Source organism: Cantharellus anzutake (genome assembly GCF_015039405.1).
Source record: "Cantharellus anzutake strain C23 chromosome Unknown EI90scaffold_21, whole genome shotgun sequence".
Taxonomy (NCBI): Eukaryota; Fungi; Basidiomycota; class Agaricomycetes; order Cantharellales; family Hydnaceae; genus Cantharellus; species Cantharellus anzutake.
The window spans coordinates 266,350-280,318 of record NW_024066971.1 but is presented as its reverse complement, the minus strand read 5'-3'; the positions used below and the strand labels follow the sequence as shown (position 1 = coordinate 280,318).

General features: G+C 49.1%; 4 protein-coding genes across 4 annotated transcripts; 3 read left to right on the top strand and 1 right to left on the bottom strand.

Moving 5' to 3' along the window:
* Positions 1-746: 746 nt before the first annotated feature.
* On the top strand, positions 747-2,735 carry EI90DRAFT_3280689 (acyl-CoA dehydrogenase NM domain-like protein). The gene is made up of 12 exons (XM_039066777.1): positions 747-914; positions 966-988; positions 1,037-1,086; positions 1,137-1,161; positions 1,218-1,260; positions 1,313-1,436; positions 1,490-1,599; positions 1,656-1,681; positions 1,733-1,854; positions 1,914-2,033; positions 2,086-2,563; positions 2,618-2,735. The coding sequence occupies exons 1-12, from the start codon at positions 809-811 to the stop codon at positions 2,675-2,677; spliced, it is 1,287 nt and encodes a 428-aa protein (XP_038916423.1). The 5' UTR covers positions 747-808; the 3' UTR covers positions 2,678-2,735.
* Positions 2,736-3,095: 360 nt separating this feature from the next.
* Positions 3,096-6,337, top strand: EI90DRAFT_3055706 (GTP-binding protein 1). The gene is made up of 20 exons (XM_039060169.1): positions 3,096-3,211; positions 3,269-3,481; positions 3,535-3,777; positions 3,825-4,014; positions 4,072-4,130; positions 4,184-4,325; positions 4,381-4,397; positions 4,453-4,608; positions 4,661-4,737; positions 4,797-4,865; positions 4,919-5,045; positions 5,108-5,140; positions 5,192-5,210; positions 5,258-5,363; positions 5,423-5,502; positions 5,558-5,633; positions 5,689-5,719; positions 5,783-5,800; positions 5,854-6,006; positions 6,073-6,337. Exons 1-20 carry the CDS (start codon positions 3,188-3,190, stop codon positions 6,103-6,105), a joined length of 1,866 nt encoding a protein of 621 aa, XP_038916422.1. The 5' UTR covers positions 3,096-3,187; the 3' UTR covers positions 6,106-6,337.
* On the bottom strand, positions 6,296-9,044 carry EI90DRAFT_2919106 (DNA ligase; the record flags this gene model as incomplete). The annotated part of the gene is made up of 10 exons (XM_039054688.1): positions 6,296-6,575; positions 6,631-6,654; positions 6,711-6,799; positions 6,853-6,875; positions 6,930-7,064; positions 7,123-7,176; positions 7,228-7,339; positions 7,396-7,596; positions 7,651-8,649; positions 8,724-9,044. 10 exons carry the CDS (start codon positions 9,042-9,044, stop codon positions 6,296-6,298), a joined length of 2,238 nt encoding a protein of 745 aa, XP_038916421.1.
* Positions 9,045-9,623: 579 nt separating this feature from the next.
* On the top strand, positions 9,624-12,479 carry EI90DRAFT_3055700 (beta-glucan synthesis-associated). Its single transcript, XM_039060168.1, has 15 exons — positions 9,624-9,730; positions 9,791-10,018; positions 10,079-10,124; positions 10,179-10,305; positions 10,369-10,609; positions 10,665-10,705; positions 10,759-10,919; positions 10,981-11,043; positions 11,096-11,393; positions 11,444-11,709; positions 11,763-11,857; positions 11,911-11,991; positions 12,049-12,106; positions 12,159-12,205; positions 12,259-12,479. Exons 2-15 carry the CDS (start codon positions 9,791-9,793, stop codon positions 12,307-12,309), a joined length of 1,803 nt encoding a protein of 600 aa, XP_038916420.1. The 5' UTR covers positions 9,624-9,730; the 3' UTR covers positions 12,310-12,479.
* The last annotated feature ends 1,490 nt before the right edge of the window (positions 12,480-13,969 follow it).

Below are 13,969 nucleotides of genomic sequence, written 5' to 3'. Positions count from 1 at the left end.
GGGTGTTTAGGTTTACGAGCCATGTACGATCACACTTTGTGATCTTTGGCGGGAGAGCATTTTGGAAACTGGATTTCGAGGTGGTTCAGGTCAAAGGACCGATATGTTACACAAGGCATGGATCCGAGAGGCACCTGAAGGTGCAACAGAGGACCCGGTCTTTGCCCTCCACGGCCACCCCCTTTTGAGATGAAGACGATGAGAACAAGGGAGGTGAGAAGAAAAAATGCTGGAGAGAGAGCTGCGTAGTAGTAAGAGGCGGAGATTCGAGGAGTATCCAACTTTAAACACCAAGTCTGGCAGGCGGGGAAAACAAGAGGGGGGTGGGGAGAGCTTGAAGAAGGAAATGGTGACGAGGCTGGCGATGCATATGGAGGGTGGAAGACCGTGGACGGCGGATGCGATACGCAATGGGCAGGGGGTGTGTCGAGCTCGGGCAGCAAGACAAAACGGGGGACGTGTCAAGCACGGGCGGCAGGGAAAAACGGAGGAGGGTCAGGAATGACAGATCGTTGGTGTGTAGGACAGGCGAGAGAGAAGGCAAAACCAGCGGTGAATATAGAACGGATGGTGACTGTAAGAGCAGGTGGAAGCAAACCAACGAGAGAAATATGATCAATGAGAGTATGCAACAGTTGGTCCATCTTGAACGATTCCCATCCATGAACCTGAGCAGACTGGACACGCTGTAGATGGACCTTTCTGAGCGTGACTAACCGTCGGAATGAACAACTCGGATAATTTAATGTCACGCGCCCTGAGGAGCCTGAGACTCCTACTGAGAACTGCAATCTAACCCACCTCTATCATGCTTTCAGCTTGCGTAAACATATTTCGGGCTCGTGCCCCTTGCCTCGCGAGCCTTGTTTCCAGCCGTGCACTTTCAGGCAGCGTTGGGCCTGGTACAGCGACCCGTGAGCATATTCTCCGATTACCGTGACTTCCTTGGTCAACACTATTCCTAGAACTCGCCAGGTTTGACTGGCAGGCGAGTAGCTCAAGCTTCTCCCTGAGATGTTATGCCAATTTCCCCCAGGATCCTCTGGGCCGTGAAGGACTGCTGACGGAAGAGGAAAACGCCATTCGGTTGGTCTAGTAACACTAGGAACGCCGTCTGCTTCGCTGACCATTTCTAGGGATGCGGCAAGGACCTACTGCCAGGTTATCTGAGCTTCTATGAGAGGCGTACGAAGTCTGACGTCGGAATGAAATGACAGGAGAGGCTCCAACCTCGGATAATTGAGGCGTATAGAACAGAAAGTGTGTTACTCTCCCCGGAATTTAGTTTAGGAATCGACTGTCCCGGCTTCAGGCTTCGATAAAGCTATTCTTATGGAAATGGGCGAACTAGGTTTGCTTGGTGCCACCATCAAAGGTTATGGTTGCGCTGGTGTTAGCAGCGTAGCATATGGCCTTATTGCTCGAGAGGTTGAGCGGTATGTGCTTCTTTCACCGCACCTTCGCGCGGCCTAACGCATGCCCCGTTCAGCGTGGATTCAGGCTATCGATCAGCGATGTCTGTGCAGTCATCTCTGGTCATGCACCCTGTGAACGAGTTCGGTTCTCAAGAACAAAAGGAGAAGTATCTGCCTCGGTTAGGTTCGGAGAGCCCGAGAAATCTTGCGTTGCTTTCCTGACCTGGAAATAATTATCAGCTAAGGGCGAATTCGTCGGCTGCTTTGTATGTTGGCAGTGTTGGCGTCCGCTTTCTTTGACACTGATCCTTGATCAGGGTCTAACCGAGCCAAACCATGGTTCAGACCCATCAGGAATGGAGACGACAGCTGAACAACTGAAGGGAGGTGGATATATCCTAAATGGCAGCAAAACCTGGATCACCAATAGCCCCATCGCGTAAGCTATGCTGATGTTGCTTGCACACTTTCACCCGAATTCATATATGGAGTGCCCAGCGATCTGTTTATTATCTGGGCGCGATGTAAATGGGACGGCAAAATACGGGGGTTCGTCTTGGAAAAGGGAACAGAGGGGCTCTCCGCCCCTGTGATAAAGAATAAATCAGCCCTTCGAGCGTAAGTTTTTCTCACGCTCCTTGGGCCTGTATCATCCTCAAGGCTCTTTCAGTTCGACTACCGGGTCGATTTTTATGGATTCAGTCAAAGTTGGTACAGAGGCACTACTCCCTGGTACAAGAGGGCTTTCATCAGCCTTTTCTTGCTTGAACAACGCTCGCTATGGTATCGCATGGGGGGTTATGGGATCACTTGAATATTGTATCGAGGTGACGAGAAACTATGCACTCGAGCGCCGTCAGTTCGGGCGTCCCCTTGCGTCCTTCCAGCTTATTCAGAAGAAGCTGGTCGACGCGATGACTGAAGCATCTGTTGGACTTCTTGCTGCGCACCGTGTTGGTCAACTGAAAGACCAGGGGAGATGGTCTCCCGAGATGGTAAGTATCATCAAACGGAATAATTGTGGGAAGGCACTCCTGCATGCGAGGAATCTGCTTGACATTTTGGGAGGAAATGCGGCTAGTGATGAGTATGGAGTCGCTAGGCATGCTGCAAACCTGCAAGTAGCCAATACTTATGAGGGTACACATGTAAGTGCGGATGGCCCTTACCCGTTTCCTAGATTATGATCGCCAAACCACCAGGACATTCATGCTCTGATCTTGGGAAAGGCCATGACTGGCCATGCGGCATTCGCCAACTGAAGGCGTGCACTGCAGTACTTTTTGTACTCCTCTCATACTCATGTTACCTTGCCCATCGTATTTTGCGATTGCTTGATTTGCCTCCTCAGGGGTGAAGCCCCAGACTAAGCCCACCTATAAAACATGAGGTCCTTCATAATGCAAGCAACCCGCGTGGCCTCCACGCCCATTCAGTTGACAAGAACAGGTACACTTCCATCAATATTGTGGCGGGATAGATGATTTATCAGTGTGCATCCTCTTCAGTTATACTAAAACTCGCGGCGCGTAACACATAGCCAGCCCGAGCCGCTACCAATCAACCTATCTGAAAGTTGTTCATAATGCTGTCGATGTGCGCATGGTTGTTACACGTGCACTTGCACTCCGGGGTAGAAATACATGTTCCAAACCAATACAGACGAGTCACAAGTCACGACGGGCGTCTAGTCAGAGCTAGTTACACACCAACCTTCATCCTGCGTGTATCAAAGCCACATATTTTTGGCCCATTTCCCAACTGATCCAAAGATGACTTCATTGCGCACATTCCAGGTATATGCTTTGATTATTCAATTGCACATCTTCCATTGACTGCGCCGAATCGAAAAGCACGAGATTGATGAGATTCACAATCGTGAAGTCGCCCGCCAACGAGCCCTTACGTCCGTGTCAGGCGATGGTGACAGACCCGGCGAAAAAGGAAAGAACAAGTCTGTCACTAAAGGAAAGGCAGCTTCAACGGCGACCAAAGAAGAGCCCAAATCGATCCCTGCTCAACCGCTGAATACGATCGGTTCCGAGGAAGAGTTAGATCGAGTTTTCGTGAGCTTGACTGCATTGTTGGTATTTCTCCTGCACTGAGCGAACAGCACTAGGAGCTATTGGTCTCCACTTCTGAAACCTCGCACGCAACTGCCAGAGATGTATTGGCTTCAATATTAACGCGTCGGCGAGGAGAGATGGTGCTTAGAGTCGGGTCGCACACACCGAAGGTGGTACTGTATGGGGCAGAGACAGCGGATACCGAAAGCGTTGGGCTGGGAAAGAACCTCAATGCCGATGACTACGAGCGAGCCAGTCAGCGACTAAAGGAGATTGTTGAGGATATGGGGGGTGTAGTGAGTAGTCCTCCTCTGACTAGCAACATTCGCCCACTGCTTCTCAGGCTACAACGCTATCAACTGGAACCGATCCCCCTCGGTCCCATGTACTAGTCCGACTACCCCCTGCATCGGTCTCCGATGTACCCGAGGTTCGGTGCGCAGTCGTTGGGAACGTTGATTCCGGAAAGTCGACAACGCTTGGTGTATTAAGCCGGGGAAGCCTTGACGACGGCCGGGGGAAAGCTCGGGTTGGTGCGGAACCTGTCACCACCAATGGTTCAGAACTAGCAGCTAACTGTTCCTTACTAGGTTTGTTCCGACATAAGCATGAAGTTGAGACTGGACGAACCAGTTCTGTTGGAATGGAGGTCCGTGCATTCGTAGGCGACCCAGGTAGAAATCGACGGAATCTATCATCCAGATATTAGGGTTTTCGACATCAGGGAAACCTGTTTTACCGAATTCACAGGTGGTTGGATCTGACTCTGCGGCTATTGTGCGTCGCGACAAGTTAGGCTGGGAGAATATCGCGCAGAATAGCGCAAAACTCGTCAGCTTTATCGGTAAGCATTTCGCGTCTCTACTCCAGCGGAAGCACTGTGCTGACACCGTACGGAGACCTTGCTGGGCACGAGGTGCGTAGATGTGTTCTCCCACCTTTAATTTCGTGCATCTGAACTGTCTGTCTAGAAATACCTCAAAATCACTCTCTATGGAATGACTTCTGGCGCTCCTGACGCTGTTATATTGATGGTTGGGGGAAATGCTGGCCTTATTGGCATGAGCAAGGAGCATCTTGCGATTGCTCTCGCGCTCGGCGTCCCCGTCTGTGTTGTTATCTCGAAGGTGAGACCTGAGCTAAAGACGGTGGCCGCCTAGTTATTTGGCTCGCTTTTAGATTGACATGACACCCAAGAACATTCTTGCCGACACTATTAAGCAAGTTACAAAAATTATGAAGAGTCCTGGCTGTCGGTGCGACTAATCTTTGGTATTTCGTAATAATTACTGAGATCTATGGGTTCAATGATTAGAAAAGCCCCCGTCTTTGTAGAAAATATGGAGACAGTTGTTGAAGTTAGTTTGTCACTGGCAACCGAGCGGTTAGTTTTCCTGAAATGATGCAGCACTTGGGCTCACCGTGGTCTCCCCGCAGTATATGCCCAATATTCCAAATTTCCAATGTGACCGGCCAGGGGCTTGACTTACTCCGGACGTTCCTAAATCTTCTACCTTCTAGCGAGGGCGACCAAACGAAGTTCGCCAAGGATCAACCACTTGAGGTGCTACTTCAGATTAGTGATTCTTTGTTAGGACCTCACCATTTTGTCTTGTCATATTGTAGTATTCAATTACCGAGGTTTGGAGTGTACCATATGTGAGCCCCGATCAATCAGGAGGCTGCTGATTTCTAATGCACTCCTTACAGGTTGGAGTAGTTGTGAATGGTCTGTTTAATTAACACGACTCACATATTCTTCTCATGATATCACAGGTATTCTCAACAGCGGTTCTGTTACCGCTGGTGATACTGTTTTTTTAGGCCCAGATCCCAACGGAGGATGGGCAGTCACTAGCATTCGAAGTATACACAAGAAACGGTGACTACTCCTGACGAAAGAAAGATTGTAATGTTGCTCATTGGTTCGCGCACATGTAGTCACCTTGTGCCTTCTGCCGAAGCTGGTCAATGCGTAAGCTTTGCGTTGAAGAAAGTTCGACGCGCTACCGTTCGGAAAGGTATCAAAATAGCAACATTATTGGACTGCTTGTATAACCGCTCAAACCCTATCAGGAATGGCAATCGTCACAAGAACCGAGACTCCCCCCAAGGCCTTCAGGCGGTTTGAGGGTCAAGTTTTGATACTTTAGTGAGGAGACGATCTTTCATCGTGTTTGCTTAGCTCGTAATCACCACTGCTGCAGTCATAATACTACATTACAGAAGAACTATCAAGTGAGCCACGCTTCCTACTATACTGCAGACATGACGATGTCTTGATGGCCTTTTTCGCACTAGGCTATGCTTCATTGTGGAGTTAGTGCCACTTATCTATTGATCGTTCAGCCTGACTCATTACGCACTCTCAGGCAATCCGTCAGACCGTCCGCATTATAGCAATGGATAACCCGAATGGTGTCCTACGTACCGGAGACAGAGCTTCTGTGACTTTCGAGTTCATATCTTCTCCGGAGTATATCAAGGAGGGTATGAAACTCTTGTTTCGAGAGGGTAAGACTAAGGTAAGCAATATGAAGGATAGCGTGGCAATGTGCAGATGGCATGATAACGTTCTCTCCATTTGGTAGGGCCTTGGGGTGATCACGAAACTTGTGTCATAAGGATCACAGGGGAAACTACCCCGACACGAGTTTCGCCAGTCTATGCATTGTACCAATGCCAGAGAACGGGTTCCAGTGAAGTAAAGGATGCCCTCAGGAGCACACACACTATACGTAGCGCATACCGCTTGTAGCAATTTTTCATGCTTTCATACACGTACTGATGATGTATTATGTTGTTCATAAGCCTTTATATGTCCTCTTCGTCATATTCATCATTCTCGCCTTCAAAGTCTATGAGATCACCTTCGTCAAGATCCACCGTCGACTTGGGTCTGGAACCATTTTGCCTACACCAAATCTCAGTCAACATAGAAGGTTGAGTAGCGTCTTCAACGGCCTTGTCCCCTCTAATTCGCATGAATCGTGGAAAGCGAAGGCTAAGACCACGCGTTCCAGATACTTCACCCAGTGCCGCGACACTGACAGGGCTAATGGTTATGTCAGCTCCACGAATTTCCCACACTTCGCTGTTGAAAATAACGGCTTCAGAAGTTTGTTTCTTGGTTGTGAAGGAGGAAATACCCAGGGAGAAAATATATGGCGGGTCTTAAGCCTGACAGGAAAACGAAGCGATAAGCTCGGCATAAAGGATGAAAGGAGACGCGGATACACCTCCATAATCGACATGATAGCTTCCAATCGGTTCTCGCGAGCATGTTGGAGAATTCTCTGGGTATCGCTCTCCCAATGCCTGCGACGCAGCTAGTCATTATTTGCCTGAAAGCCCAGTGGAGATTCACTGACAGTGTAGAATGCGTCAGTGAAGCCTGGCGAAGATTACTTGTCAGTCGATTCGCGCATCAGGACGTCACAAAACTCACCACTCATGCATTTACACATTGCTACAAGGCGAGCTAGTTTTGGATCCCAAACTGCAAGCAGGATTGGGCTCCACCACTTGGCTTTCCTCCCATTCCCATGCCATGCACCCACGGGCACCAGGTCAAGGGAATCGCCTGTATTTTTTTATCGATGTGAGGGGTTTAGCAGCCAATCCTTCTACGTCCAACCCACCGATTCCGTCGACATAATCCTTTTTCAATTTCAGCCATGCTGATGTTCTCTTATCTACATGAATCAGCACCAACACCAAACGGATCAAATTGGAACAGCTTTCACCTGGTTCGTATGTTGCAGGGAATGGCTTTCTTCTGCCTCCTTTCTTCTTGCTTGGACTAAGTGAAACGTCGTCAAGACCGACCTCCCCCGTAGCGCCCCCGCTGTCCAACAACTTTAAGGTGCATATCATTCCTCAACATAAGCCTGGAACTGCGATGGTGTTCGCACCTTAATCATAAGACCTTCACATTGACTTTCTAAGGCATGCTCCCAGAAGGTCTCAACAGCTTCTCTTCCGTCCGGGCCGTCGCTGTCCACATTTTCAACGAATTGAAGTCTTGCTCCTCCACGAATTGGAGGCATTACCCGTGTGGAGAATTTTTGACGAAGGGTAGCCCTTCGTTCTCGAAATGATCTAGACAAAAGGGCCTTTACGAATTAGACTAGACGCCACACACGAGCGTCTAGACAGAGGTATCGTACCTCACCATTCAGGTACATTATGTCGAAGACGAATAGTGAGACAGCGAGTTTGATAGCTCCGACTTGAACATTTTTCCGGGGACGGTTAGACAGTTCTTGGAAGGAACGGGCACTGTTTTCCTCCGCATCCCATGCAACTATTTCAGCATCAAGAATGAATGATTCAAGGGTATTATCTACGTGATCACTCAATTCAGGCTCAGAAAGACAATCGACTGCCAGCTCGACGATGTCGGGATACTTTTCCGTCATATCTTCGAGGTGACGGCTGAAAATCTTGATCGTTGGTTTGGTCTGGCCCGCCTCGTAAAAGGCGTGAACCTGAGCCCGTTGTCCGTCATATTTGAATTCAGCAGAAAATGTTACTCCATTGATCCGCTCGTAGATTTCATCAAGTGTGCGCATCGGAGAGCCGAGAGCCGGATGCAATGGGATACCAACGGTTAGAGGCACCTTCTGTGCAAGAGATTCCCATCCTCCAGCGAGGAATGCTTTCACGATGTCGTTATAGTTAGGGTGTTGTACGAATGTCGTGCGGAGAAGGGCTTCAGCATCTAACATCTTCTTGATGACCTCTCTCCTGGCCTTGTCGATTATTTCGCTCTTCTTATTCGCCTTTTCGGGAGGTGTGAGTATGCGATCCAACAGATCTTCTGAGGCAAAGTAAGGTGAGTCTGTTGGTAGAGCGCTCCCTCGCGGCCGAGTCAACACGCCAGCCTTTGCCAGTGCTGTCAACATGGTTGTCCTGACCGCCCCAACACGCAGGTGCATGCTTAGGGTTCGACTGATAAAGCGGACTTCTTCGCCTCTAGCTGATAGAAGTAAGTGCTCGACGACGCCTTGGCGCAACTTTGCAGCGCCTTTCCCCTTCGCTTGGCTTATTTTGATCAAGGACGCGTATACGCCTTGGATTGTAAGGGGTAGAAGGGGAACCAAGGTACGCACAGACGCCTTTGCTGCGAAAGCGACATCACCTGGATCGCCATAGGTGTTGTACAACTGGTGACACCAAGCAGAGGACGCCAATATTGAGTGGAGCACTTTCTAAGAAAACTGTGAGTCCAGCCTCTTACCTTGCGCAGAGCAGCAGCGCTTAGTCCAGAGACTGCTTGTAATGCCCTCGAGATGACTGCTGGACCAAGACCAAGCTCTATAGGAATGTAAGGTGGCGCCAAGGTATTGGATATCATATACATGGACGGAATGATGGAGTCCGAGTCGTGAACTATGAGCACTCGAAGGGCGTTCGTCAACGTGTTAAGTATCAGGGTGCGCGATTTTGTCTGTGAAAGCAGAACCAGTACATGAGAGAGAAATGCATATGGCGCGGTCTTCGTGATCCAAGGATGAAGGGGGATTTGGAACAAGAGAGGATCCAAGCTGAGGTCAGGCATCATTTGGACAGCGTCTATCGGCTGAGTGGGTGGATTGGAACTTGAGCTTGGGCCATCGGTGGAGTGTTGAATATCTTCTACGTCAGTCTCGCCAGACAGCAGGGAAAACTTATCATCCAACCCAGAAGGCAGAACATCAGTATCCGCATCATCAAGGACGAGGGGCTCATCCCAAGACAGGCCAGGACCCTCAAACGCAGATGATGAGGGCCCTCCTGCTGGTACCAAAGTTTGGCTCGACTGGCTCGCACTGCTGGGTAACGCAAAGAATGAATCGAGTGTTCCTTTGGCGGTTCTCGCTTTCTTCGCTCTGAAGTTCTTAGGTGCAGCGGCTTGTGTCTGCCTCTTATTAGGTGACATTGTCGTTTTTGCTGAGCAGGAAATGTTATTTAAGTATGTTTGGCAGTGGCAGGAGGCTGAAATCCTGAGCAAAAGGTGGGTTCGCAAGGGGGTCTCGACCGACACAATCAACTCAATCAACTCAATCAACTCGTTCAACTTGAACTTCTGCTAAGGCACGATAAATTCGGCCAACTCCGCCACAAATTCGCACAATCTAGAAATTTGCTGTGTGGATCACGTGTAGTTACTGGTTCTTAACCGCAGCCCAGATACAGCCTCTGAGTTGCAACACCCAGATTCCAAACTGTACATGCTCGATTAGAGAATACCTCTGTACCTGAAAGGTTTGTCCGAGCATCCCTAAAAGATTGGCTCCATTCTTGACTTCGACTTTTATAACAAAGATGCCTCATAAGAAGACCCCATCATATCCTTTCTCCTCGGGACCAAATGCTGTCAATGCCATCAATCGCTCCAGTTGGACACCCTTACCTCCCACAACACAACCACCGGAAACGGATGTGTACCCACACTACGACCATACTGAGGGAAACGAGCACGCAACCTTGTTAGAAGCCGTCCATGACCATGACAATGGCCACGAAGAAGCAGCAATGTTCATGCCTGAAGAGGTATCGACTCAGTTTTGTGTTGTAAAATTACTAAAGGTGCAATCTATTCTCTCATCATAGGCCAGCCCTTTAAATCGCTGGAATCCAAATGAACCAGAGCCAGACGGTGCATCCGTTTTTATTGATGTTCTATCTCGGGTGCTCACTTCCATTGTCAAAGATTTCCTTCATGTACCAGACCCAAGGCGTGACCATAAGAATGACAGAGGAGGCACCATCCTGACTCTTCGTGGGCTAGCGAATTTGGGATTCTTGTTTTTTTTAGCACTAGCCTTACTCACGATGTTGTGCGTCCGACTCTCAGCACTAGTTGCTCCTGCTTTCTGATCTTCCCTGCTGGGTGCCTCTAGTGCTGGATACCCGTTGGCATCGTACTTTATCTCCCTCAGCCACAAGCCAGGCAAGTTGGGGGGGTATAATATTGGGGGCATAAACGCATCGGGCCAGGTCCCCGAAATAGGCGGTCATTTTGCGCTCATTGATCCAGATACCCCAAGTGACGCGCAAAGGATAAAGGCTTTCACCGATGGATCGATGTACGATCTCGTGTTTTCAGATGAATTCAATCAGGATGGTCGGACATTCTACCCAGTGGGTAACTACAAAATAGAGCAGGGGTGTGCCCGCCTTACCCTTTAATTATCAGGGCGATGATCCATACTGGGAAGCGGTTGACCTCAACTATTGGTTTGTATTAATTCGTTGATTCCACGTGGCGGCGTGTTCATCCTTTTCACAAGGCAAACGGGAGACTTGGAATGGTACGATCCTTCCGCGATCACGACGAAGGACGGATCGTTGGTCATCACCTTGAATGCGACTCAAAGTCACGGCAAAGACTTTATCGGCGGGCACATGAGTAGCTGGAACAAATTTTGCTTCCAGGAAGGATACATCGAGGGTGAGAGGACTTGGCCCTTCGTGTACGCTAAGGGAAAGCAGATGTCATCCCTGTATTCTAGTCAATGTGTCACTACCCGGAGACCCCAAAGTATCTGGATTTTGGCCCGCCGTTTGGATGATGGGTTCGTGCATATCACGGCCCCGTCTGTGTACCCAACTGATCACATCGCTTAGGAAACCTAGGGCGAGCCGGTTACGGTGCCTCATTGGAGGGAATGTGGCCCTACTCATATGACTCCTGCGATTGGGGCACTCTCCCAAACCAGACATTTCCTGGGGCCCAACCCCCTTCTAACACCATAGTATATTTGCCTGGGCAACGCCTCTCAGCATGCACTTGTACAAATATTAATGACGGAAGTCACCCTGGCCCAAAGACTAAAGGGAGATATGTTGGACGCTCCGCTCCTGAGTTGGATGTATTTGAAGCCCAGGTTGACAAGATTGGTGGTGGGGCATCACAAAGTTTGCAGTAGGTATCTCCCCCGCTTTTCCTATCATGATGTTGAACACGGCTTCCAGGATGGCCCCATTTGACGATGATTACTTTTGGGGCAACACTTCATCCGATATTAATATATATGATGCATCCATCACAACGGTGAACTCATATAAGGGCAGTCCCTACCAGGAGGCCCTCTCTGCTGTTACTCTCAACGATCAAAATGCATACCAGACTACGGGAGGATATGCGATTTATGGCGTCGAGTACAAAACGGGCGCAAAGGGATATGTCACCTGGATCAATAACGGCAAACCTGCATGGTCAGCGTACCCCAGCGCCATCGGTCGGTGAAGTACATGCACAATGTGTTTCCTGGTTGCTGAAAGCAGTTCTTAGGTCCAAACTCGATTACTAATATCAGCCAGCGCTTGATACCAGAGGAGCCCTTGTATATCATCATCAACCTAGGCATTAGCCGCAATTTCGCGAAGGTTAGTAGCTAATTCGCATGTTTGCACTCATTCGTTTCTGACGTGCATTACAGATTCAATTAGATCAGCTTGTTTTCCCCGCCCAAATGAAAGTGGACTATGTCCGAGTTTACCAAGCCCCAGGAAATAGACGTGTATGTTTGTGCGGATGAGGCACTCCCTTGTTTCTGAACTCATGTCATACCGAGCAGGTCGGTTGTGATCCGGATGATCATCCAACGGCGGCTTACATCAATAAATATAGTGAAGGTTTGCTGATACACCCCATTGATAGTCCGTAAAGTGCTCACGCCACTCTTAGCGTATTCAAACCCAAATCTAACGGTCTTCGCCACTACGGGGACAGGGGTGAGTCGGTTCAACTCATGCACGGTCAACCAATCGCCTGAGTCGCATATTAGGGAAGTTATAATCAGAGCTTCCCGAAAAACAAGCTTGTCGATGAGTGTTAGCAAGGATATCGTGGCAGTCGCACTTCAGCGGTTGATCAACAAAATTTGCATGACATACTTTTTCAGACATAAGATATTAATAGTTGTAATCTTCACGTTGCTACATCATACATACTCGGACTTGTTTGACCTCTGTAGATCTTTAAATGCATTATATTATTCTCAAAGGACCTCTTATTTACTCTGTCGCAACAGATCCTTTCTCCTAGGCAAAGACTACGGTATACTCCATGGAAATAGAATGCAATATCCCCCTATTAACATTACCCTAGACCCTAAACGACATAGTCCGACGCGCCGCACTACGCTTTCCCAGACTCAACATAAACAACCCCATCATATCAAAAAGAAGAAACTAAAGAAACAAAGAACCATAAAAGGAAAAAGACAAAAACAGCACCCAAATTTGGAGAATGGCGAAAGAGATCGAAACAGGAACGGAGTCGACCGGAACCATGGGCAAGAACAACAGAAGATCTAGAAGACAGACTGAAGATGACGATCCCCGAAAATAAAGCAGGATGTTGTTTGAGCAAGACATGACGACGCGCCGGTACGCACATCATGCCCATATCGGCTATCCGATATGATACCCTTTTACCATGTGTTTCGTGTTCCACTGTTGATTGCCTTCCACATGTAGCGCTGTCGCGTATCTCATTTTCTTATCACTTTTGTCTGATATCCGTGTTATTACTTTAACTACTTATACCGCTGTGCGGTTACAATATCAAGTCGGTTGTTCCCCGTTATCCGAGTGTCCCCGCTGAGAGCTACATAACAACACAGGAGTATCAGTAAAAAAGAGCTGGGCGGCTGGAAGAACTCCCAGGATGAGTCCCACATCTATTTGTGCACTGACGGATTACTTGTGCAACGACCAGGACATTCGAGAAGCGGGGTATAGATTTGCAGCCTATCAACGCCGCAAAGTTATCTCCAAAGGGTCGAGATCCACGACGCAAAGATGGGGGGGGCTCGCCCAGAGAACAGAACACCTCACCGCTTGGATCAACGAGAACATCCCAAAAGAAAATGTCTTATCACATCTACCTTCGCAGATAACACCGGGGCCCGCCCACCAACCAGGCCAACACCCCAGGCCTGGACATTCAACAGTCCCTCCGTTTCCGTAAAACCACCCTCCAAATATTAGACGAACGCCCTCTGAGCAGAATCGGGTACCGGGACACGAGGACATTAAGGGAAACGACCTTGCCAACTCACTAGCGAAGGAAGGAAAATCGCGCCCGCCTACCCATTGGACGCCTCAGCAGCATACTCGAACAGACGTCGGTGCAGAACCGAACACTGGAACATAAGACCCTAACCAAATCAGACCTTCAGAGCACCGGACATGCAACTGTGAACCGCACCCTAACACCACCAAACGCTTCGACTCCCTCTAGGGCGAAGAAGCTTCAGCCGTCTCCTGCAACTGCGCACTGGTCATGCCTTTATAGGCCAATATTCCTCCCAGACGAAGGCCTGAGATGCAGTTGCAGAGAACCCACAGAAACACGGGAACACATCCGACCTCCTCGAGAAGGAAGACGGAGGCCTGAGGGTTGCGAGCTTCCTGAACGTGAGCAGAGCGTACGAGAAATCACTAGACCCCCGACCCCAGGAGATACCGCCCGCGGAATCGTCCTCTTCTGCG